General features: G+C 44.9%; 1 protein-coding gene across 10 annotated transcripts in view; it reads right to left on the bottom strand.

Moving 5' to 3' along the window:
• The window catches only part of TEX11 (testis expressed 11), a 120,190-nt gene that overhangs the window by 46,474 nt on the left and 46,955 nt on the right, over window positions 1-26,761 (bottom strand). For all 10 annotated transcript variants that reach the window (XM_045030819.1, XM_045030818.1, XM_045030825.1 and 7 more), the window contains 7 exons: window positions 17,886-17,988; window positions 14,726-14,850; window positions 13,673-13,758; window positions 12,882-12,935; window positions 12,027-12,067; window positions 6,172-6,258; window positions 3,884-3,954 (listed from right to left, as the gene is read on the bottom strand). In XM_045030819.1, the coding sequence (XP_044886754.1) occupies window positions 3,884-3,954; window positions 6,172-6,258; window positions 12,027-12,067; window positions 12,882-12,935; window positions 13,673-13,758; window positions 14,726-14,850; window positions 17,886-17,988 (567 nt within the window). The remainder of the gene's footprint in view (window positions 1-3,883; window positions 3,955-6,171; window positions 6,259-12,026; window positions 12,068-12,881; window positions 12,936-13,672; window positions 13,759-14,725; window positions 14,851-17,885; window positions 17,989-26,761) is intronic.

Below are 26,761 nucleotides of genomic sequence, written 5' to 3'. Positions count from 1 at the left end.
ATCAGGGCCTCATTAATAGGCAGGGCAACTCAAGTATCGTCAGTCCACTGGAGAATGTCCAGGAACTTATGTTGTGACTCCATGACCTCTTCCAAGGGAATATGGAGGGAATCTGAATACGCTTCATTAACTATTGGAAAATGTGTGAAGTCATCAGTCACAGTCAGTGGGGGAAGCATAGCCACTTCATCAGGGGAAGATGAGGAAATATTTGTTTGGGGAGTAATCTTTTCTCTATCCCAGCCTTCTGCTAAAAGATTCTTGTGCCTGAGGTAATGGAGGAGGCAAAGCTGGAGTAGGGGAGCATGTCACTCTGTATTCCCCATGAGACCAGGGGCATGGGATAATTGCCTGAGGATATGTCACCCAAGTATCCCAATATGGCCACTGGAGAGGTCCGAAGGGCACTGGTGACGGCATCAACTGGTGCTTGAACCAGATCGGGGGAACATGGGCCTGTCTTTGGTGCAACTCCCCTATCTTCTCAACAGTGTCAGGATAGAAATCCCTTGTCTGAAGTGTCAGAGGAATCCTGGATCAAAATATTCGAATTGGAGGAATATTCCTCCTCTTCAAGAAGGGGAGTTCCAGCATACTCTGAAAATGAGAATCAAGTGATACCAGAGAAATGTCCCACATTGGTGACTATGCTTGTCTCGGTACCAATAATCTCTTAGTACTCAGTACCAACTAACAAGGGAACCAGCTCCTCCAAAACAAATAGGTCCCGCAAGAATCCAAACTCCTGAAGTACCGAGGGTTTGGAGTGCGAGGACCTGTTCTGTTGTCGGTACCGAGCAGGGGTGAAAGTAACTTAAAGGACTTGCCGGTACTCCAGAGTCCTGCGGAGGGGGAGGGGCCTCAACCGGAAGAGGAATGGCCTCTATCAGAAGAGGTGGGGCCTCTAAATCCAAGGGCTTTTAAATCATGATTTAAAGGGCTCGGGGATTCAGCTGAAGCTAGGGGCTGGGCCCTTTAAATCACCCCCAGAGCTACCAGCTGCAGAGGCAGCTGGGAGCCTTGGGATTTGGGCAGGAGTGAAAGTAATTTACATTTCTTACCTATATGGTCCAATCGCAAGCAACCCACCTCTCCTACGTACTTCATGGATCCCTCCCACTGCATGACATAGAGAAAATAAACTACTATTACTACTACCAGTACTGTCTGTAATAAAACTTTACTATTGGAATAAGCCTGAAAAAGTGAAAACTCACTGTCACATTTTTCTCCGTGTCTTTCCTCCTCCTCCAGCCAGGCTGCGGACACTAGACTCCGTGCTTTCTCCCTGCCTGGCACTGAGCAGCAGCTGCAGGGGCTTCCCTCTAGCTTGCAGCAGGGAGCAGGAAGACTGGCTGAGGGAGGGAGAAGCCTGCCTCCTGCATGAGAACAGTTTAAACTCAGCTGTTCCCTACTCAGTTCAGTAACATTTCAGAGGATCTGCAAGCAGTTTGGACATCACAACTATGATCCTCTGCTGGGGAGGGAATGGGATAGATTTGAACTTGGAAATGGTTCCTGATTTTGATTGTGTTTTTTGTGTATAAGAGATCCCCTCATCCCGGGGCAGAAAAGAACTGCCCCTGCCATGGTCACACACCCCCACCCAACAACTGGGAGTGAAATTAACAAGGATGCCAGAAACGTCTTCTAACCCTGGGGGCTGAACTGCTCAGGGAACAGCTGAGTTTAAACTGTTCTTATGCAGGCAGCAGCAGCAGGTATCTCAGCCAGTGTCCCTACTGCAAGCTAGAGCCTAGAGGAGAACCCCTGCTGGGGGGAGGGAGGAATGCAGAACCTTGTCTGCAGCCTGGCTGGAGGAGGGGGAGGGAGGAGACGAGAAACCAATGTGACAGTGAGTTTTCCCCTTCCACCTGCTTTTATTAGCTCTGGATTTAAGCTGTGCAGCCAAATGCTTGTATTTGTTGTATATATTAGTATTGGAGAGATCCCCTCATCCCGGGGGCAGACAAGGACTGCCCCTGCCATGGTCAAACACACCCTCCCCACTCCCCCCAGCTACTGTGAGTGAAATTAACAAGGATGCCAGAAACCGCTCCTAACCCCGAGGGCTGAACCACTCAGGGAACAGCTGAGTTTAAACTATTCTTATGCAGGGGGCAGGCTTCTCCCCACCTCAACCAGTCTCCTTCTCTTACCGGTCCTCCGTACCGGCCCGTACCGGCTTACTTTCACCTCTGGTACCGAGGGTATATGCTGCTCTGGCAAGTCCACTCCAGTCAAAGTGGCCAGTACCAATGAGAATGCCTCCGGGGGTGCTAAGACCATATGAGAGGCATGGTGTCTTCGCGGTATCTCAGTGATCAACTTAGATGTAGATAGTACTGAAGGAGTAGTGGGTACCGTTATCTTAGAGGTGGAATAATTTGATAAGGCGGTGTCCTGTTTGTGTGGCACCAAAGGTTTTAGTTACCAAGGCATGCTTGCTGCCCTTTTTCTCTGGTGAGCCTGGAACCCCAGACACAAGATCCATACCTAGAGTATCTGGAGCCACAGCCATATCCAGGGTGGGGCATGAGGTCTCCACAGCAGCCTTGCTCTGTGGGGACCAAGGTATTTTTTGAGTTTGACTTTTTCTGTGGAGAATGACTATTTTCTATGGGTCTTCTCCATAGATTTATCTCGCTTACACCCAAATGAACATGGCACTATCTTAAATTCAGCAACTAATGTCTGGAGGGCCCTCGAGGCCTGGATCTGAGGCTGGTTGGAGGGAATGCTCCATCATTAGGAGTCTCACTTTTAGCTCCTGATTTTTTTCTTGCCCTGCCCTAAAAAGCAGTGCAGATGGATTACATTTGGAGGATCTGAGACTCTCCCACACAGCAGATACAACAGGAATGCCCGTTGCTGACAAGGATAGCCTCTTGGCAAGAAATGCCCCACTTGATGCCTGGAGAGTCTAGCATATCCCAGGACAACAGTATGTAACAGGGAAACGTCTCCCTCCCAAAAGTGGAAGGGATCAAGAGAAAGTCCCCCTAAACTCCTAAACAAAAAGTAAATGAAATAACTAAAGAAAAGAACAATAAGCTAAAGAAGGGTAACTAGGCTAAGAGACTTCAAAAGTCAGGCTGACAAGTGCTCCATCTCAGGCAGAGATGGTCGAGAAGAAACTGAGGGTGGCTCACCCATGCAACCCTATATAGCCTCAGAATGGGGCACAATAAAGCATAGGGTGTGTGCATGGCCGAACAGGCACCACCACCAAAAACCTCCGATTAAAGGTGCAAGGGGTGGGAGTATACCTGAAGTGGAGCACCCATAGGGTCACTACTTGAAGAACTGATTATTAAAAGTGTATTTACTGAGGTATAATGAGTACATAATTGATAAGTATATGAATATGCTACTGAATGGATGATGGTTGAACCTTAACAATTAGGTTCTTAGTAATTAATCAGGTGTAGTACACTGGATAATACATATTAATTAAACCAGAAGATTGTTTACAACATCAGAAGTCTAACAACTTTGGGGCCCCTCTCTATTAACATGTATATAAACCATAATGTTAATGGGAGTTCTGCATGCAGAAGAGATGGAGAAGAGTTATCTATGTAATAGATTTGCATCAGTGCCACAGTGGCCAAACTTCAGTGACCACCTGTTTGAAATTGTCCTTTTAATTTAAATATTTTGAATCCCAATTTTTAAACCACATAATTTAAAGTGTGACTATAATTCCGAAATCTGAAGTTGTGACTTGTTTTCCTCTGTGTGACCAAAGCATCTAACTCCGAGGGTACCCAAAAGAAGCTCTCTAAGGAAACATCTGATGTATTTGTTTGGAGCTTTGTAACAAAACCAGCTGCACGACATCATCTATCACATCACAGACAATACTAAGCAGAGTACATACCTTGAACGACAGTACAAAGAAATCCCTCATTGTTCCTGGGCAGTTCTCGAACTGTACAGCCAAGTTCCAAGCTTATAAAATCAATAAGACAGGAGACTAGAATAAAAACCTTCAGCCTGGTATAGTCTGTGCCCATAAAATCTTCAGTGACAGGCATTTCGGGCCCAGTATTAAATTTTAAACATGGGGTTTGTGACGTTGCACTCCATATGCTTTATGAATGTGAATATGATGTAACTGGAATATGCTTTATGCAAAAGGTCTCTTGTAAGGTATCAATACAAAGGTTATAACCTACTGAATATATCCATCCTATTTGTATGAATGTATCATTCTTGTATCTGAAACTAGAAATATGAAGAATTACTCTGATTGTAATTATTGTAATTATGCAAAGTGTGGGCCATTAATGGTGGTTTAGGATCTTGATGGTTCCCATTGACTAGAACAATTGGTTGTGAATGGGTTTATTTACCTGCAAGCCTTCCTGTGTATGTAATGAAGAATAAGGTCTTACAGTGACATGTGAACATGTCACATGATACTGGAATCCATCTTAAATCTGGTGCTTTTCCATTTAGAAGGAGGGGTGGGTACCCAGAGAGACAAAAGATTCCCACCTTGAGCCAAAGCTATAAAAGGGGGTGGAACAGAACAAAGGGGGCTGCCAGTCATGAGAAATCCCCTAGTTACCACCTGAGCTGGAACTAACAAGGACTGTACAAGTGGAAAAGATTGGGCCCAGAATAGGAAGGAGTCTAGTCTGTGAAAGAAGCGTATTGGAACATCTCTAAGGGTGAGATTTTACCTGTAAACAGAGTCTTAATGTATTAAGCTTAGACTTGCGTCTTTTTGCTTTATTTTCCTTGGTGACTTACTTTGTTCTGTCTGTTATTACTTGAAACCACTTAAATCCTACTTTTTATACTTAATAAAATCACTTTTGTTTATTAGTGAACCCAGAGTAAGTGATTAATACCTGGGGGAGCAAACAGCTGTGCATATCTATCAGTGTTACAGAGGGTGGACAATTTATGAGTTTACCCTGCATAGGCTTTATACAGAGTAAAACAGATTTATTTGGGGTTTGGGTCCCATTGGGAACTGGGTGTCTGGATGCTGGAGATAGGTGACCAGCTGAGCAGTTTTTGGTTAAAGTCTGCAAGTTTGGGGACGTGGACCAGTTGTAGGTCTGTGTTGCAGCAGGCTAGCATGTCTAGCTCAACAAGGCAGGGTTCTGGAGTCCCAAGCTGGCAGGCAAAACGGGCTCAGAAGTAACTTCAGCACATCAGGTGACAGTCCCAAGGGGGTCTCTGTGACCGAAACCATCACAGGGCTCATTTAACAGCAGCAGGAAATACTGTCAGTAGTTGCTATTAATATAGATTATTCATGATTTCAAATCCGTTATCTCAATAACTACCCATTCTGCCATTAAATCCATTCGCACGAAGTTGAATGAAGAAAAGCCAGATTCTGATCTAAATTACTCTAATAATTACTCAGAATAATTCCTTTAACTTTAATGGATTTACTCCAGATTTACACAGAATCTAGCTGTAAGTATCCAATACCATCCCCAGACCCATAAAAAGGCAATCATTTCAGATTGCTCTGCGTATAGTTTCTATCCTGACAAGTACATTCAGAAGAGAATTAGGCATACCACTCCCATAAAGATTTATCAGTGATTTAGCCCTCTCAATAGTTGTGTCATTCCCATCACTGAAGAATCTAAGTATCTAATTGGCCCAATCAGGTGTTCAGATTCTACAGTGATTTGCAGATTCTGACCTGCATGTTACACTCTTCCCTGGGTCATGCCTTCCCTAAATCAGAACTTAGACCTTGTCTACGCTATGGGGGGAGATCGATCTAAGTTACACAACTTCAGCTGCGTGAATAACGTAGCAGAAGTCGACGTACTTAGATCTACTTACTGCAGGGTCCACACTATGTGATGTTGATGGGAGACGCTCTCCCATCAACTCCCCTGGCACTTCTTGTTCAGGTGCAGTACGGGACTGTACGGGAGAGTAATCTGCAGTCAATTTACCAGGTCTTCAATAGACTCACTAAATCGACCGCCAATGGATCGATTGCCGTGTGTCGATTCCCTAGTAAGTGTAGACAAGCCCTAAGTTTCCATAAGAAATTTATTCTGAGAGTCAAATCTTTGCTGCAGGAAGATTCAGAGATCACCAAGTGTTAGTTCTTCACACACGGGTTTTTATTCCCAACCCTTTGCCCTTTCCTCCCTCTGTTTACACGCTGGCAGTGCTACTCACCTATTTTTCTAAACCAGTGAGCCTCATGGGTCCTCATATCCAGTGTCATACTCCCTTCTGTAAAAGACTCAGCAAGTCTCCGATGTGCTGCAGAAACATGCCATTTGACAGATAGGAAACGTTTCCTGAGCAGAACAACTGCATTTCCTATGCCCAATATTAACTACAACACACAGTATAGGGCTTCAGAAATCTGAGTAATTCAGCATGTGGGGTACCACTCACAGGTTTGATCTAATATATTTAGAGAGAGCTCACAGAAAAACATTAGAATGTGCCCAAACTAGCATTTCCAGCTAGATATGCAGGACTGTCACAAGGGACATACAAAGAAAATGAGTCATGCCCCTTCACCAAGAAATTCATTGACATTGGGGCCCAACTGGGGGTCTGTGGAGTTTGGCTTAATCTGATGGGAGGAGTTTGGGGCAAGAAAATTAATCCCCTCAGCCCCTTGAAATACTATTCTTAGGGTCCCACGCGACTCCAGTGGAGGAAACAACTTCTTCAGTGGAGGATAGAATTAAAATTCAAAATGATCTGGACAAAGTGGAGAAATGGTCTGAAAAAAACAGGATGAAATTCAACACGGACAAATGCAAAGTATTCCACTTAGAAAGGAACGATCAGTTGCACACATACAAAATGGGATATGACTGCCTAGAAAGGAGAACAGCAGAAAGGAATCTGGGAGTCATAGTGGATCAAAAGCTAAATATGAGTCAGTGTAACACTGTTGCAAAAAAAGCAAACATCATTCTGGGATGTATTAGCAGGAGTGTTGTAAGCAAGACACAAGAAGTAATTCTTCTGCTCTACTCCGTGCTGATTAGGCCTCAACTGGAGTATTGTGTCCAGCTCCATGCATCACATTTCAGGAAAGATGTAGACAAATTGGAGAAAGTCCAGAGAAGTGTAACAAAAATGATTAAAGGTCTAGAAAACATGACCTGTGAGAGAAGATTGAAAGAACTGAGTTTCTTTAGTCTGTAAAAGAGAAGACTGAGGGGGAGACATGATAACAGTTTTCCAGTACATAAAAGGTTGTTTACAAGGAGGAAGGAGAAAAAATATTCTCCTTAGCCTCTGAGGAGAGGACAAGAAGCAAGGGGCTTAAATTGCAGCAAGGACAATTTAGGTTGGACATTAGGAAAAACTTGCTAACTGTCAGGGTGGTTAAGCACCGGAATAAATTGTCTAGGGAGGTTGTGGAATGTCCATCATTGGAGATTTTTAAAAGCAGGTTAGACAGACACCTGTCAGGGATGGTCTAGATAATACTTTGCCCCACCAGGAATGCAGAGGACTGGACTAGATGACCTCTCAAGGTCCCTTCCAGTCCTATGATTCTATTACATGAGCTCTTCACTCTCCCTGACATGCTCATGGTGACTATAGCAGCTACAGGACTAAATGTACATTTTCTATGGGGCTTCCAAGACAGGAAAAGAGGAGAGAAAATATCTAGTAAAAACAGAGGTTATTTCCTGTAACTAGAAATTCTTCGAGATGTGTGGTCCCTGTAATTGACACATAGGATATGCATGCACTCCATGGGCAATTGGCAGGGGAGGCTGTGCCTCCCCAAACAGTCAGGCGTGGCCCCGCCCACACTCCACCTCCAGGGTCCCGCTTTGGCAGTGCTGCTGAGCTCCAGGGGCTGGGGCACGCTGTTCGCCTTCCCAGGACTGTGGTGTTGCCACACGCTCTCCCTCCCAGCGTGCCAGGGCTACGGGGGCTGCAGTGGTGCTGCTGTGTGCTCTCTCTCTCCCCTTCCCAGCACTCTGGGGCTGTGGAGGCTGCAGTGATGCCGCTTCACACTCTCCCTCCCAGGGCTCTGCAGCTGGGGGGGGCTGTAGGAACTAGCCAGCCTGGGGTGGGGGCCGGCAGCTGCAGTGGGGGGGCTCTCAGTTCCAGGGGTGTGGAAGGGGCAGGGCCTCAGGTGGAAGAGGCAGGGCTGGGGGCTAGCCTTCCTCAGCCAGCAGTTCATGTGCCGCCCACGATGCACACCATGCGCCTGAGCTCAGAGATTTTAACAAGCATTGTTCATTGGCCTGCATATGCACAAAAGATCATCTAGTGCTCCTGAGCGAGGGTACAAGAGGCAGTGAGGGTCAATGCCCCCACAGTTCCTCTTCTTACCACGAATCCAATCCAGAGCTGAAGTAGAAGGAACAGAGGGTAGGTAGTGTAATAGATATAGACCACACATCTCGAAGAACTTTCAGTTATAGTAAGTAACCTTCATTCTGTCTTCAAGTGCTGGTCCCTATGTGTATTCCACACGTGGGTGATCGACAAGCAGCAGTCAGATCGGAGGTGTGTGCAAGGAGCTAATTTAAATACAATGAGTCAGGAAAAAGATCTTGGAGTCATCGTGGATAGTTCTCTGAAGATGTCCACGCAGTGTGCAGAGGCGGTCAAAAAAGCAAACAGGATGTTAGGAATCATTAAAAAGGGGACAGAAAATAAGACTGAGAATATATTATTGCCCTTATATACTGTAAATCCATGGTACGCCCACATCTCGAATACTGTGTACAGATGTGGTCTCCTCACCTCAAAAAAGATATTCTAGCACTAGAAAAGGTTCAGAAAAGGTCAACTAAAATGATTAAGGGTTTAGAGAGGGTCCCATACGAGGAAAGATTAAAGAGGCTAGGACTCTTCAGCTTGGAAAAGAGGAGACTAAGGGGGGATATGATAGAGGTATATAAAATCATGAGTGATGTTGAGAAAGTGGATAAGGAAAAGTTATTTACTTATTCCCATAACACAAGAACTAGGGGTCACCAAATGAAATTAATAGGCAGCAGGTTTAAAACAAATAAAAGGAAGTTCTTCTTCACGCAGCGCACAGTCAACTTGTGGAACTCCTTACCTGAGGAGGTTGTGAAGGCTAGGACTATAACAATGTTTAAAAGGGGACTGGATAAATTCATGGTGGCTAAGTCCATAAATGGCTATTAGCCAGGATGGGTAAGAACGGTGTCCCTAGCCTCTGTTCGTCAGAGGATGGAGATGGATGGCAGGAGAGAGATCACTTGATCATTGCCTGTTAGGTTCACTCCCTTTGGGGCACCTTGCATTGGACACTGTCGGTAGACAGATACTGGGCTAGATGGACCTTTGGTCTGACCTGGTACGGCCATTCTTATGTTCTTATGTTCAAGGAAGCCAGAAACAAAGATGTGTGCAGCCCCGGAGCACTCACAGAGTCGGCACCTATGGAGAAACCCCATCTGGCTCACTGTCCGATCCATCATTTGACATCGGAGGGGCATGGCATGTTTGTGAGGAAATGCCCCTTGGTCGGCCATGGCTCAGTTTCATGATCTTGGTACTGAGTGGTGGAGAGTAAGGAGCTTCCAACATAGACAGGTCACCAGCCTGATGGAATTCTAACTGTACCAAGTGTCCTGACGTCAGTGGTGGTGCCAGGGGAGATGGGGACCTTGCCTGTACCAATATCTCCAGTGCTGCATGGGCCAATGCTGCTCGCAGTACTGACAGCTCGCATACCAGGAGAGGCTTAGGGGATTTGCCCTTGTGTCTCTGTACCGAAGATTCGGTGCCTGTCCCCAAACGGTCCATGGGCCTATCAATGGTACCGGACATTGACAGTCGCCGTGAGATGTGGGTGCAAGGTGACCTCAGTGTTGGCGGTGCTGAGGATACCGAGCAAGGTGGTGATCACTTTCAGGTATCCCTGGGCTCACTGAGTGGTCTTCCCACTCTCTTTTTCAATTTTTGAGAGGAGTTCCCAGGCCATTTCTTCAACGCACTATCCTTCAAAGTCAAGGTTGAAGGGAAGACTCACGTCCACTGGAGGGCTGGGGTCGGAGAGCCTCTACTATAAAAATGATTTTCAGGCAGAGGTCTTGGTCCCTGTGGGATCTCGGTTGGAGCTGCTTGCAGAGGAAACACTTTTTTTGGATGTGCCCACTCCGAGACAGCAAATGCATGAAGAGTGTTTGTCCACAACCGGGATTGCTTCTCTGGAAGTGCAACAATTCCTGAAGCCCAGAGAGCCAGGCATATCCTTATCCAGGGGGGTCGCCACAAGAATAAAGCCTTTTCTTTCTTCTTTTTGTTGATTTTTTTTTTTAAGCCACCACCAAGTAAAAGTCAAAAGAAGGCTAAAGGGTTTATAAAAACTGAAGATTAAGAGTTAATGATCCTCTAACAGGCAGCTAAAGGCTCCATCTCTAGTCCTGGCGGTTGAGAACTAACTGAGAACAGTTAGCCCGCACGCGCTGGTTAGCCTCGTGGTGCAGCGCTAGAAGAGACAGCACCATTTGCGGGCCTAACAGACATTGCTACCAAAGTTCTCTGATCAGCAGCGCAGGGACGCAGACACAACTACAGTGGAGCACCCCATAGGGACACTGCTCAAAGAAGAAGAAATTTTGGGAATTTTGGGAGGGAGGCGAGGGGTAAACTGAAGTGAGTGTCAGTATTGTAATTAGCCCCCCATTTCTCTTACCAACTTTATATTATTTTCTGCAGTTTCTACGTTTCAGAGGAAGAACAGAAGTCACTTTACTATAAACAATCCTCTTGTAAATAGCTAGGACAATGAAGAGCCCAGCACTTGGCCTTTAACTACCACATTTATAAATTCGCACTGGAAACTCATAACAAAACAACTCTTTTCTTTTGTCATAGCTCCTGCCTGCCTAATAAAGATGCTGTTCTGAGCCCTATCCATGCAGACAGAGTAGAGAACTGCCACTTCGGGCCATCCCAGACTGAAGCCCCTAGACCTGCTAGTGTGGATGGTACCTGATTGTTTTGACTGCATTTGTGATAATAAGTAGGGTTTCCCCTTCCCAAGGGGAAACTGTAGGAAGAGGGAGCCTTTTGTCTGAGGGAAGCAGCTAACACTGTTACAGGCCTACTAGGAATGAAGCTCTTCCAGCTCTAGTCTGCAGGCTTTTCAGAGCAGAAACACACAGCATTAACTGTACCATCAACATGTTCATAGGTGTACAACCACAGAAAATGGATGGGGGCTAATTTAGCTACAACGAATCAGGAAAGAGATCTTGGAGTCATCGTGGATAGTTCTCTGAAGACGTCCATGGAGTGTGCAGCGGCAATCAAAAAAGCAAACTGGATGTTAGGAATCATTAAAAAAGGGATAGAAAATAAGACGGAGAATATCTTATTGCTCTTGTATAAATCCATGGTGCGCCCACATCTTGAATACTGCATACAGATGTGGTCTCCTCATCTCAAAAAAGATATACTGGCATTAGAAAAGGTTCAGAGAAGGGCAACTAAAATGATTAGGGGTTTGGAACGGCTCCCATATGAAGAGAGATTAAAGAGGTTATGACTTTTCAGCTTGGAAAAGAGGAGACCAAGGGGGGATATGATAGAGGTATATAAAATCATGAGTGATGTATAGAAAGTAAATTAGGAAAAGTTATTTACTTGTTTCCATAATACAAGAACTAGGGGCCACCAAATAAAATTAATGGGCAGCAGGTTTAAAACAAATAAAAGGAAGTTCTTCACACAGCGCACAGTCAACTTGTGGAACTCTTTGTCTGAGGAGGTTGTGAAGGCTAGGACTATAACAACGTTTAAAAGAGAACTGGATAAATTCATGGAGGTTAAGTCTGTTAATGGATATTAGCTAGGATGGGTAAGGAAGGGTGTTCCAAGCCTCTGTTTGTCAGAGGGTGGAGTTGGATGGCAGGAGAGAGATCACTTGATCATTGCCTGTTGGGTTCACTCTCTCTCAGGCACCTGGCATTGGCCACTGTCGGTAGACAGGATACTGGGCTAGATGGACCTTTGGTCTGACCCAGTACAGCCGTTCTTATGGTCTTATGTAAACTACGTACCTGAGGTCAAGTAAGTCAGGAGTGTTTCCATATCTTTAGTCCTAGAGTAGAAGAAAAATTCAGTTTTACAGAACACTTTATTATTTTATATGGTATGACAGAATACGATAACACTAATTACAGATACAGTACTCCTGCTTTTGACAAAAGCATATAGACTCAAAATCCATAGTGTTGTTAGTCCTGGAGTAGCAGCGTTGCAGGCCCGTAGTAAGAGTGTTATAGGCCTGTAGATTTGTAGGCCCAAAGGAAGAGTGTTGTAGGAGATTTTCAGAAGGGAAGCCACAGACTCAACTTCCAAGTTTCATTTACATAGCCTTGTTTCCTTGCAATATCAGAAGTAAGCTGTAGGGTACTAACTCCAACTTGGGTGCATAGCAAAGTGATAGAGCCCACTCCAAGGAGACCCATTGTCTACCATCAACAGTATTCCTTTCCTGAGCTTTTGGGCACTCAACACAGAGTTGAAAAATGCTTGGTCTCTCGCAGGGAAGACCACACTGTTCTCAGAGCTCTTGACAGGTACATCTTCCAAATGTCAACTGGAGATGTCAACCTCAGAGAGGCAGCCTGATCCACATTCCCCACTGAGGACTGATTTAGTATCATGCTGGCATCCAGTTAACAGGAAAGGGGATGGAGTACAGGTACTTGGAGGAAAGTTATACAAGGTGAAGAGCTGGTCACACTTGATGCCACTGGGCCCAGTCCTTGAAGTTCTTATTCAGTTATGTCAATTGGTGTTTAGCTTGAACAGGGACTGGGGTCCCATAATCACATAAGAAAATAAAAACCATATATATCTTTTTAGGTGGACAGTCATCGTACAGAAATGTATTTAGCAAATGGCCTCACCTATTCTCTTTGGGTTCTGTCGTGACTTTTGACAACACCAGGCGAACCAAACACCTACATGTAAGAGAAACACAGAAAATGAGACTTAGAAATTACATCTCCATCAGTATTTTGTGCCTTTTCAGCTCCAAAAAGAGACAACCTTTTCCCAGCTCTTCTCCATGCCATCAATTATATATACCTACTGAAAGATACAAGGTATCAGATTGGGATTAAGAACTTTATAAGATTTTCCCCATTCTCATCCTTTATTTTGTCCTCTACTTTGCTAAATTAATGCCTGACTGTCTTGGAGTAAACAATAGAAGAAATATGTTTGTCTTATAATTATTATTCTTAAAATAGGGTAGAACATTTTAACATGCTTTTTTAAAAAATTACTTAAGTTATCAACAAACCCAAGTTTTAGGGCTAGATACCAAACCAGTATTTTCACCTCTGAGGATCATCAATAGCAAGTCAAATGCATTGATTGTAATTTCATTCTAGTCACTACTGGCCATTTGTCCACATCACAAAAACATTAAACTCAGAGCAACTGGCATCCACTGCTCTAGCGAGGCCTATGACAGGCCTGGTTAAAGGTGTGGCAGTTCAGGATTGAGGTATGTTTTTCAGCGTCATGGGTGCTCTGGATTTCAACAGCATAGGAGCTGCAGGCTAGCATAATACACATCACCTGCTCAGTTCTTCACCTTCATGAAAACTAAGAAAATTTATCAGATGTAATAAATTAAAAGAAAGAAAAGCAGCACAAATTCCCTTCCTTTATCGGTATCTCAAATACTCACTTTAAAGCTGTAAACACTTGTTGACAATCTTGTGAGTGCTGAGATAAATACTCCAAAGCTTTGACAGCCACAGCCTGTTGTTCATTCTGAAAACAAGTAACAAACACATTTTCTAAAAGCTGTGCCAATCGTCAAACAATGCCATCCTACCCACAACTGGGTTTATATGGCCTTCTCGTGGGGGAAAGGCAAGAGGATTCTGCATAAGAAACATCCCCAGATGCAAGGAAAAAAATCTTAAAAGATCTTAAAAGATCTTAAAAGATCCTGTGATTCCTTGCACAATCAGTCCATAGACAGAACAGGATCAATACAGCTTGGGGAAGCCATATTGGGGCTGGTCCCGCGGCTCGAGTGGACCTCCCGCAGGCATGACTGCGGAAGGTCCGCCAGAGCCGCCTGCCGTCCTCCCAGCGCACCCTCCGCAGGCACGTCTGCAAGAGGTCCCCCAGAGCCACGGCACCGGCAGCGCGCCCCCTGCGGCATGCCGCCCTGCTTGGGCGGCCAAATTCCTAGAGCCGCCCCTGGATATTATTAGCAAACCCCAAGAGATAGCTGAAAGGGCTGCTCTATATATGCCAATATTCATTCATTCAGTGCACACACCATTCAGTCACTGCTCACAGACAAGCAAGAAGGACAAGTCAATTTTCATAGTCCTTCAGGATTTCCCAACCCCAGAATCTGAGCTCCTTAAGAACATATAAGCAGCTTCTCCTTCTGAATTGAGCATCTTCAGCAATCAAGCCATAGAAGACAACAGAAATTCTGTAGCTTGTGACAGAAGGGAGACCTAAAGGAAGCATCTGATGCAAAGTCCATCCAAGAATATCTATAGCTCAGGAATTTTCCTTAAGAATTCTTTTAAAACTTTATTTCTTTGGTTTGGAATAAACCTCTGCTTCACTTTATTCAACACACTTGAGTTTACATAGCAAGGTCTTCTCTAGTGTAGCACATAGCAAGAAAAACTACAAGTAGGACAGGCTACAGCTGCTATGTTTATTTGAAAATGAAGCAGAAGTCCAAGAAAACATTATCAGCTCTACCTACCTCTAAAGCAATCTGGGCAGATAAACTCAGAAGGCTGGTGGCTGCACTTCCATCTGCTAGTAGCTTATCTTCATGCTGAGCTGGCTTTGCTGCTAACTTCCCCATTGCAACAATTGCTTCCACAGCTGAAATACATGAGGAACCAGCTATTAACAGAATTTTTCATAGAAACACATAAAAGTAGCTGTACTCTGATATTTTAACATAAATATCATACTGATTTGTGGAAAGGCTGACACCTTCAACTAATTTTCACAAGTTCCCCCTGGAAAACTTGTTCTGACTAGGTAAATATGTTAACACCTTTCTAGCAAGCCCAGTGCTTAACTGTGGAGAAATGCTAATATGGTTTTTCTGGCTACTGCAGACAGTGTTGCCAAACAGTGGAAGCCTTGTCTAGCACTCCAATCTTGTCGCAGAAAGCAGAACCCTCTCTCTAATATATAACCCATAGGCCGGGTGGGGCTCCACTCTCCCATGTCTTGGCTCAAACCAAGAAGAGTTACTCCTAGGGGCATTCTGCACCAAAACATTTAAAATTATGGACCAAAATATTATGTGCACCATATTTTAAAATTCTGCAAAATTCCAGAAGCTCCAGTGAGGAAAGCAAGATCGGGCCCAGACAAGCAGGCAGGCAGCAGATAAAGAGACTGGAAAACAGGTTGGGAGCCCTGAGGGACTTAGTGGCAAGAATAAGGGAAGGAGTAACTACAGGCATGGGGAATTCAGATCCCTCAGACAATTACTTGAAATAGTGAAATCTGAGTTGATGAAAGTGTCATTCTGGGAGATAAACAAGTGATTTAAGGAAAAAGAGTGAGATGTTAACTCTGCAGAGGCTGGAGGAAATTAAAACAGTTGAAAGTTGTGAAAATGTTACAAAGAAAAAGCATTATAGGAAGAGAATTCTTGGTTTCTTTGCAGCCATTTGAAGGAAAAATGGGCCCTTTTCCAAAGGAATGTCTGTAAATAATCCAGGCAAAGAGACAATCTGATTGAAATCATTTGACTATGGACAATTTAGTCAAATTCGCTAAAAGAACACAAGGGGTTTCCACTGGAACTTAACTGCCCCCAAATGTATAAAAGGGAATGTAATCTATGTACAGCTGTGTAAAAATTATTAGAGCAGTGCAAGGGATGTTAAGAAAAAGGGAATGTATGTATGTATGTATGTATGTATCTGTGTGTGTGTGCAAATATATTGTGTAAATATGTGATGTTTTAAGGACCTAAATCAACACTCCTGGTTTGTAAAACTCTTGTTTTGTTGGTTGAAGATGAATTGGTTTGGTTTTGTTTAAATAATACCACTAAAAATCCATTTGAATCTTTTATTCAAAGATGCAAAACAGACACTTTTTGCCAGACACAGGTAATTAGTGTTGTTTGGCTCTGATATTTAGCATTTAACCCTGAAGGTACCTCAACGCTCTATAAAGTTCAGTATCTTTTTAAAGACAACTAGGAGAATGGGGAGCAAGTCTTTATTTTATTTTATTTTTTGTAACTAAGTAGCAGATAAGAGCTGCAGTAAAAGAGTAAGAAATGAAAAAGACAGTACCCTCTGGAGCAATAGCAGGGATGAGATGCACAAAGTAGCAATGTTAGGAACAATGAAGTTGGCTCTGAGTAATCAGATTGTCACTTTGATAAGGGTATATGAAAACTGTGAGCACAAAAGAAACAGTTACACCTTATGTAAAATTGATATGGTTAATATAATGTTATAGAAATTAAGATGAAAAAATGTGCATTTTCCTATGACATATGCAGTGTATATTACAGAAGGGGTGAAAAGAAAAAAAATGCAAGCAAAACATGCTACTTAATTAAAATCCTATTGGGGCTCCGAAAAAGGGCCACAATAGGTTGTGTTTTCTTTTTCAGATCACTGTGTGTTTTGGAAGCAGGAGCTAAAAGTGGAAAGTAATCAAAACTCAGGTGGAAGTTCATTTTAAGACAGGTTTCAGAGTAGCAGCCGTGTTAGTCTGTATCCGCAAAAAGAACAGGAGTACTTGTGGCACCTTAGAGACTAACAAATGTATTTCAGCATAAGCTTTCGTGGGCTACAGCTCACTTCTTCGGATGTATAGAATGGAACACACAGACAGGAGATATTTATACATACAGAGAACATCTTCCAGTTGGTATGCATACTTCCACCTTTTCATGTTCTCTGTATGTATAAATATCTCCTGTCTGTGTGTTCCATTCTATGCATCCGAAGAAGTGAGCTGTAGCCCACGAAAGCTCATGCTGAAATAAATTTGTTAGTCTCTAAGGTGCCACAAGTACTCCTGTTCATTTTAAGACAGAGTCTCTGAGCTCTGCTGATGGCTTTGAGTCCAAAAGCAAGCTAAAAAGCATCTGTGTTGATGCAAATTACCTAGCTGATAGGGGAAAGAGAGAACTGCCCATAAATGACAGCACAAAGGAGCTGCAGATAATGGACATACCTGGTCAGCAAACAAGCTACTTGTAATCAAGAAGACTCAGATTATGACCTTCCAGAAAGGAAGGTAGAAAAAGGGGTCAAGCCTGAGAATAAGAGTAGACATAGTCTGTGGACCCCCAAGAGTCCGTGGACCACCAGTTGAGAACCACTGACCTAGAATACAATATATGGAAGAAAAGGAGGGGGTTGAAGATAGAGACCTATGAGATCCCATCAGAAAGTGGGAGAGAGGAGGACCACCCATCAAAAAACCTGACGGAATGGTAAGAGAGATAAGAGGAGACTTAGGAAAGTACTGTATCACAAAAGACCAGGGTAGATAAGAAGTCAAGAAGAGGATGATCAACAATGTCAAAAGCAACAGAGACCCAGGAAATCAAGGATGCAACTGAGGCACTGACATTTGGCCAAGAGGAGGTGATTAGAGACTTTGGTGAGAGTAGTTTCAGTGGAAAGGGCAGAAGCTAGATTGGAGAGGGTCTAAGATGTAGCTGGGGAAGACAAACCTGAAGCAGTGATGCAGACAGCATTTCCAATTAGTTTCGAGGTGAAGGGGAGAAAGGAATTTAGGGCATAGGTGGAAAAACAGGCTAAGTCAAGGAAGTTTTTTTGTTGGGAAAAGACCAACTCAATAAAACTGCAAAATAATCATGTGTTCATATGTACACAGCAACATATTACCCTTCTGATTGTTTCTACCTTTTTCAGTGTTACCCTCCAAGACCGCAACCTTATACACACTGAACTGAGTGAAGATGCTGCTGGGATCACACCTCTCTGCTTCCTTCACTGCCTCTTTTGCCTGTTGACAGAAAAGATTAACAGGATTTTAATCACAGTCATGACAAGCAGTCAGTAACACACATTGTAGCAGGGGTGAGCTAAACTGAGAGAGAAGATATTAACGATTATATACATGTTATTTAAACAGCTCCACAGCTGTATAAAGCTTGGTGTTTTACAGACAAAGAAAAGTCCATGCCCTGAGGATCTTAAAAGTCTTAAGTTATCCAGAGCTGAAAAACAAAATAAAAGTCACAAAAATAAGCTTTTGAGCACATATAGAGGGACAATAAATGTTAATGTTGCAGTTAAACATTTAAAATTCAAGAAATGCTAAAATTACAGTTGCAAACAAACCCTTAATTCTGACCCCTTAACAATATAGTAGTTAATTCCAGGGTCACACACTGTTTCTCAACAGATACAGTATAACATCAGACCATTTTTTCCACAACCTTGAAAGTTTCACCTTGTGAGCTAAGAAGTAAGAGTGAAATTCAACCAAATGCAGAAGGCCAGCACAAGGCATAGGCTCTATTACAGTCTCACTGTGCTGACCCACTGGATGGGGTGAAATTCATCTTGAATGGAGGTAGGGGTCTGCAGAGCATCTTGTTTATAAATGACTCTCCTGGACTCTACTTGGCATAAACAGCAGTACACGGAAACAGAAGTTGCCACATATATCCAAGGTTAGATAATAGTGTTTTGCTTTGTCCCTGTCTAGTGGTGGCTGGAAAAAGGTTGATTAACTTGCTGCATCCCTGATTCTCAGATGTGGGTCATTCAGCTCTGGCAGTTTAGGCTCTTGCATTTAGATGTAGAAGTCCCAGGTTCAACCTCTGCTGTCAGGGCATGCATGGGGATTAGAGCTGGATGGACTTCTAAAACTCAGGCAAGCTTTCTCATCTAGATGGAACATGTAATTCATATCCACTTAGTGTGATGCTCTGTCCCTCTCTAGTGGTGGCTGGGAAACATATAGAGATTGATGAGCTGGCTAACAGAGTGGGTCCTTTTAATTCAGGCAGTCAAGGCTTCTGCTTTAAGATCCAGAGAGCCAGGGTTCTATGCTACTGCCAAGGACCCACCTCGGGGTACAGCATAACAAGTGAAGAAGGCTAGTAGTGCCACCAATAGTTAACACTGTCTGACACTTCAAAATATTATTTCCAGTTGCTTACAACGTTGCCAAACTTTGTCCCTTCAAGCTAGAATTTTCCATGCTGAGTGTCTGCCTCTGGCTGAAGTTTTTTTGGAAAGTTTCAGGTCAAATGGCTCAGCCATTTCTGAGAATGAGATTAGGGAAAATACATTGTTTGGCCCAAATTAAAGGAGTATTACAACCATTTTGTTAAGAAGTTCTAGAGCCTTCATGCTTTGGAGCAGGAATTTTGTCAGGGCAGTTCTCCTAGTATCAGAGATGCGCCTTCTGCTGTCCCTTGAAAATTTCACCCAAATTTGCCAAGCTAGGAGCCTTTGAAAAGTCTCAGTCTATAGATACTCAGTAGAGACTTATTAGAATTTGGCAGCTACATTTTCTGATGATTCCATCTGCACTAAGCATGCTCCAGCTCGACTGGAGGTGCTGAGGACTTTTGCTGAAATTGCTCCTTCTATCAGCCAGGGGGCCACCGTGGCACTGAGCACAGCAACTGAGAGCAGGGAGACTGTCTCTCCTATGCTCTCAATGCTCCTGATGCTACCAAGCAGTCTGCATGGTGAAAGAGGATGCAGCTGAGACTGATTTGAATTCAGAAGGATGAAGAATGGTGGACAAGAAGGAGGCATTACAGGAACCATGCAGGAGGCGGGAAGTAGAAGTTGGGGTGGGAGGAGGGTGGACAGGCACAGAGGGAGGCAAGAGCTGGAGTGGGAGTGGGGAATGGGTAAAAATAGAGGTGGATGGGGGCCAAAGCTAGGGTGGAGGGTTGGACAAGAGCAGAGGGTATATATGAGAAGAAGGGGACTGGGACAGCTCAAAGCACAGGGGCAGAGAGGTCTATAACACTATAGAAAACTCTCCTTCAGAACCTGGAATTGAACCCAGATGTCCTGAGTTTCTACATTTCTCTGCTGCCAGTAAATAGCTGTGAAACCCACTGCTAAAACATGTGTCTTCATCTCCCTCTAGTGACTGGTCCATGGAGATGTTAATAGCCTACTACTGCTACCAGTTAGTTCAAGTGGCAAAGGTCAGTGCTGGGGATCTAATGGTCACAAACCCTGCTGATGATACAAGTTGGAGGTCAGTATAGTTCCTAATGATATAATTATTATTTCATTTGTTTTTTTTAAATAGGAAATTACATCACAAAACAACATTAAAATAACATTAAGGTTGCAGAGCCAAGCACTCAAGTTAGGCAATGACATAATTAATGTTCACTGTGCAACTTTAAGTTGGTCCCCTCATGTTTACACACTATCATAGGCTTTAATTACGTGATCATATAGTAACCTGTTTCAATGGTTAATTGCAACTTTTTGCCTGTGAAGATTTCTTATTTCCAATTTGAATTTTTCTAACTTCAACTTCAGACCGTGGAGCTTGTTATATGTCTTTGCATGTTAGATTAAAGGACCCCTTAAGATACACATTAGTACAGCCTAGTTTCTGTTCAAACATGGTTTTAAAGAACTACTGTTAGAAATGTCCTACGAATGTGCAAAGTGTGATGTTCAAATTCTTCTGATTTAGCCAAATCAAAACCCTCTATCACAAGAATATGTAAAGGCACTTCTCCACAGTGAGGGCTGTTTCTGTTAAATTTAAACATTATACCCTCAGCCATTTTGCTTGTAAAGCTCTAAAATAAATTTAAAGAATTTCTTTCTAATGGGGAAAAATATTTTTTCTCTCTCCTTCTACTCACAAATAGTTGAATGTTTTTTTCTCCAAGTTTCACCTTCAGGCAAGTACCAGATCTGGAAAACTTCAGCCCAAAAGATTAAAGTTTTTAAAAGTTATGAGGAACTCAAAACAGAGAGTTAGAATGTAAACACGTGGGCATTTTTTAACAATAGCTGCAACTATGCACCAGCTCTAATATGGTGCTTATTAGCATGATGTCTAGAGCAGGGATTCTCAGGACTAATTATCTGGTGGCCTCAGAGTGCTGCCACCAACTCTTGCTGGTGGCCACGCTCACACTTTTCCCTAAAATACTTAATTAGCTTTTGGAAAAACAAATAATAAATATGCACATATACACACCCAAATCATGGTAATTTATTTATTGCTAGCTAGTAAGTCTGCTGTGAAAAGTGATATTAACAAACATGCAAATATCACTTTTCACAGCAGACTTATTCAGCCCCCGGAAGTCTGAGCACAAATTAACCCCTGGATGGGGGATTGAGGGAGGCAGCAGGGGTCAGAGCGATGGGGAGGGGGAGGTTGGCTGGGGGTAGCAGTGAGGCCTGAAGCCCCTCAACTAGGGGACGGAACCCAAAGCCATACAGCCAGAGCCCAGGGCTGGAACCCAAAGCCTCGCAGCCAGAACATACCTCCCTGCCACCTCCGGGCTTAAGCCCAGATCCTGAGCCCCACCTCCCCTGGGAAGGTGGGGAAATCACCAGCTGCCTGCTCCTCCAGCACTGTGCCCCAGGTGTCTCTAGAGGGAGGCAGTGCCCAACACTTGCTGGAAGCCCCGGCAACCAACACCAAAGCATCCAAGAGCACCAGGGAGGGGGAGGAGCCGCTGCTCCCCCCTTCCCCATCACAGCCCAGAAGGCTGTAGCCCAGGGGTGGGCAAAGTACAGCCCGCAGGCCAGATCTGGCCCCTCAGGGCTTTGGATCCAGCCTGTGGGATTACCATCCCCATGGCCTGCGGGTCCCGCTTCGCTCCGGGAAGTGGCCAGCACCGTGTCCCTGCAGCCCCTGGGGGTGGAGGGGCAGAGGGCTCTACGCACTGCTCTTGCCTGTGGGTACCTCCCCGAAGCTCCCATTTGCCGTGGTTCCCGTTCCTGGCCATGGGAGCTTCGGGGGAGGGGCCGCAGGGACATGGTGCCAGCCACTTCCATGAGCAGCATGGGGCCGGGGCCGGGGCAGGTGGGAGCCTGCCCTGGCCCCACTGTACACCACTGCCACCCTGGAGCCACTCCAGGTAAGCGGCACCAGGCCGGAGGCCTCACCCCGAACCCCTCCTGCACCCCCAAACCCAACCCCCTATCCCGAGCCCCCGCTGCACCCCGAAAGCCCTGCCCTGAGCCCCCGCCACACCCTGCACTTCCTCCTGCACCTCGACCCCCTGCCCTGAGCCCTCTTCTGCACCTTGCACCCCTCCTGCACCCTAACCCCCAGCCCTGAGCCCCCTCCCGCACTGTGCACTCCCTCCTGTGCCCTGCACCTCTCCTCTGCCCCAACCCCTTGCCCTGAGCCTCTTCCTGCACACTACACCCCTCCCACACCCCAACATTCATGGTCCTGCAAGCAATTTCCCCACCCCGATGTCGCCCTCCAGCCAAAAAGTTTGCCCACCCCTGCTGTAGCCACAAGAAAAGCCCCAGTGGCCACATTTGAGAAACGCTGGTCTAAAGAACTCCAAAAAGCAACTCCACCCTTCCAGAGACCAGACTCCAGTAAATTGTTCACTATTTCCCCAGCCTTTTTAACTCTCACCTTTTCTATAAAGTCTTCAGTTCCAGAAATTTTACTGGGCTAGGACACATGAGGGTGCAGCACTGCTCCCCTAACATCTGTCACACACATTAGTAGAATACAGTGAGTTTCCAAGAAACTCTTACTTTGCTACAGGACATGCAACTTGCAGTGTCAGGTTGGTGTGTACACAGGAAAGTGAATGCCCTCAACTTCATAAGAATATCACACTAGAAGTCTTTTTATCAATACATTAGAAGCAAGAGGAAGACCAAAGACAGGGTAGGCCCACTGCTCAGTGAGGAGGGAGAAACAGTAACAGGAAACTTGGAAATGGCAGAGATGCTTAATGACTTCTTTGTTTTGGTCTTCATCGAGAAGTCTGAAGGAATGCCTAACATAGTGAATGCTAATGGGAAGGGGGTAGGTTTAGAAGAGAAAATAAAGGAACAAGTTAAAAATCTCTTAGAAAAGTTAGATGCCTGCAAGTCACCAGGGCCTGATGAAATGCATCCTAGAATACTCAAGGAGCTAACAGAGGAGGTATCTGAGCCTCTAGCTATTATCTTTGGAAAATCATGGGAGACAGGAGAGATTCCAGAAGACTGGAAAAGGGCAAACATAGTGCCCATCTACAAAAAGGGAAATAAAAACAACCCAGGAAACTACAGACCAGTTAGTTTAACTTCCTTGCCAGGGAAGATAATGGAACAAGTAGTTAAGGAAATCATCTGCAAACACTTGGAAGGTGGTACGGTGATAGGGAATAGCCAGCATGGATTTGTAAAGAACAAATCATGTCAAACTAATCTGATAGCTTTCTTTGATAGGATAACGAGTCTTGTGGATAAGGGAGAAGCGGTGGATGTGGTATACCTAGACTTTAGTAAGGCATTTGATATGGTCTCGCATGATATTCTTATCGATAAACTAGGCAAATACAACTTAGATGGGGCTACTATAAGGTGAGTGCATAACTGGCTGTATAACCGTACTCAGAGAGTAGTTATTAATGGTTCCCAATCCTGCTGGAAAGGTATAATGAGTGGGGTTCCACAGGGGTCTGTTTTGGGACCGGCTCTGTTCAATATCTTCATCAACAACTTAGATATTGGCATAGAAAGTATGCTTATTAAGTTTGCAGATGATACCAAACTGGGAGGGATTGCAACTGCTTTGGAGGATAGGGTCAAAATTCAAAATGATCTGGACAAATTGGAGAAATGGTCTGAGGTAAACAGGATGAAGTTTAATAAAGACAAATGCAAAGTGCTCCACTTAGGAAGGAACAATCAGTTTCACACATACAGAATGAGAAGAGACTGTCTAGGAAGGAGTATGGCCGAAAGGGATCTAGGGGTTATAGTGGACCACAAGCTAAATATGAGTCAATAGTGTGATGCTGTTGCAAAAAAAGCAAACATGATTCTGGGATGCATTAACAGGTGTGTTTAGAGCAAGACACGAGAAGTCTTGCTCTAAAGTCCCAGGCAAACAGAAGGAGTTTGCCTGGGATCCCTCTGAGCAGAGGTACGCTAAGTGCTGCAGTAGGAGGACTGCGCTGGTGAGTATCTGAGTGTCTGTTGCGGGGGCAGTTTGGCAGTTTGACTGTGTGCTTGATTGTTTGATTGCTTGTTTGACCAGTGTGACCTGGGAGTGCTTTGTTCCAGCTGGGCCTGACTGTTATAAAAAGGCAGTCAGCTGCGAACCAGCTGAGCAGCGAACAGCAGAGAGGCAAACAGAAGGAGTTTGCCTGGGATCCCTCTGAGCAGAGGTACGCTAAGTGCTGCAGTAGGGGGACTGCGCTGGTGAGTATCTGAGTGTCTGTTGCGGGGGCAGTTTGGCAGTTTGACTGTGTGCTTGATTGTTTGATTGCTTGTTTGACCAGTGTGACCTGGGAGTGCTTTGTTCCAGCTGGGCCAGACTGTTATAAAAAGGCAGTCAGCCGCGAACCAGCTAAGCAGCGAACAGCAGAGAGGCAAACAGAAGGAGTTTGCCTGGGATTTCGCCTGGAGAGAGCCTACTGAGGCTCCCTCTCACAGGTTTCTCTGAGTAGCGTCTGCCACAAGTAAGGAAGCTCTTAGAAGGAAGAGACCATGGATGCTGAGCGATCCGCTGTTGTGACCTGCACAGGATGCGCCATGTTCGTCTTCCTTCCACAGGATAGGAGCGACTTTGTCTGTATAAAGTGCAAGCTGATCTCCATATTGGAAGAGAAGATTCAAGGTCTGGAGAAACGAATATCAACCCTGCGTTCCATAAAAGAAAATGAGGATTTCCTGGATAGACGTCAGGATCAGCTTCAGCGGGCACAATGTTCTGAAGATTCAGAGCAGGCTACGCAGCGGGGACAGAAGGCCAGTGAGGATAACTGGCAGCATGTGACTTCCAGAAGAGGAAAGAGTACCAGAAATGTCCATGTACCAGTAACACAGATGCAGGTGAGCAACCGTTTTCATGTTCTCTCTGCAGGTACTAGCGCAGAGGGTGGAGTGGATGATACATCTGAGGGAACAGAGCAGAAGGAAACTCCACTGATTGGAAGGCATGAGATGCACCGTCCTAGGGATGGGGGTTCCATGACCACCACTCCCAAGAGGAGGAGGAGGGTGGTGGTGGTCGGGGACTCTCTCCTCAGGGGGACTGAGTCATCTATCTGCCGCCCTGACCGGGAAAACCGAGAGGTGTGCTGCTTGCCAGGGGCTAGGATTCACGATGTGACGGAGAGACTGCCGAGACTCATCAAGCCCTCAGATCGCTACCCCTTCCTGCTTCTCCACGTGGGCACCAATGATACTGCCAAGAATGACCTTGAGCGTATCACTGCAGACTACGTGGCTCTGGGAAGAAGGATAAAGGAGTTTGAGGCGCAAGTGGTGTTCTCGTCTATCCTCCCTGTGGCAGGAAAAGGCCAGGGTAGAGACCGTCGAATCGTGGAAATCAACGAATGGCTACGCAGATGGTGTCGGAGAGAAGGGTTTGGATTCTTTGACCATGGGATGGTCTTCCAAGAAGAAGGATTGTTAGGCAAGTGCTGGAGGAACCAACTAGGGGAAAAGCTCTTCTTGACCTGCTGCTCACAAACAGGGAAGAAATAGTAGAGGAAGCAATAGTGGATGGGAACCTGGGAGGCAGTGACCATGAGATGGTAGAGTTCAGGATCCTGATACAAGGAAGAAAGGAGAGCAGTAGAACAGAGACCCTGGACTTCAGAAAAGCAGACTTCGACTCCCTCAGGGAACTGATGGGTAAGGTCCCCTGGGAGAATAACATGACGGGGAAAGGAGTCGAGGAAAGCTGGCTGTATTTTAAAGAATCCTTATTGAGGTTGCAGGAACAAACCATCCCGATGTGTAGGAAGAAAAGTAAATATGGCAGGCGACCAGCTTGGCTTAACAGTGAAATCCTTGCTCGTCTTAAACACAAAAAAACAGCTTACAAGAAGTGGAAGATTGGACAAATAACCAGGGAGGAGTATAAAAGTATTGCTCAGGCATGCAGGAGTGAAATTAGGAAGGCCAAATCACACTTGGAGTTGCAGCTAGCCGGAGATGTTAGGAGTAACAAGAAGGGTTTCTTCAGGTATGTTAGCAACAAGAAGAAAGTCAAGGTAAGTGTGGGCCCCTTGCTGAATGAGGGAGGGAACCTAGTGACAGAGGATGTGGAGAAAGCTAGTGTACTCAATGCTTTTTTTGCCTCTGTCTTCACAGACAAGGTCAGCTCCCAGACAGCTGCACTCTGCAGCACGGTATGGGGAGGAGGTGACCAGCTCTCTGTGGAGAAAGAAGTAGTTCGGGACTATTCAGAAAAGCTGGACGAGCACAAGTCCATGGGGCCGGATGCGCTGCATCCGAGGGTGCTAAAGGAGTTGGCCGATGAGATTGCAGAGCCATTGGCCATTATCTTTGAAAAATCATTGCGATCGGAGGAGGTCCCGGATGACTGGAAAAAAGCTAATGTAGTGCCCATCTTTAAAAAAGGGAAGAAGGAAGATCCAGGGAACTACAGGCCAGTCAGTCTCACCTCAGTCCCTGGAAAAATCATGGAACAGGTCCTCAAGGAATCAATTCTGAACCACTTAAAGGAGGAGAAAGTGATCAGGAACAGTCAGCATGGATTCACCAAGGGCAAGTCATGCCTGACTAACCTAATTGCCTTCTATGATGAGATAACCGGCTCTGTGGATGAG

The sequence above is a fragment of the Mauremys mutica genome, chromosome 9 (genome assembly GCF_020497125.1).
Source record: "Mauremys mutica isolate MM-2020 ecotype Southern chromosome 9, ASM2049712v1, whole genome shotgun sequence".
Classification (NCBI taxonomy): Eukaryota; Metazoa; Chordata; order Testudines; family Geoemydidae; genus Mauremys; species Mauremys mutica.
The sequence above is the reverse complement of the archived record's forward strand: the minus strand, read 5'-3'. Positions and strand labels throughout refer to the sequence as shown.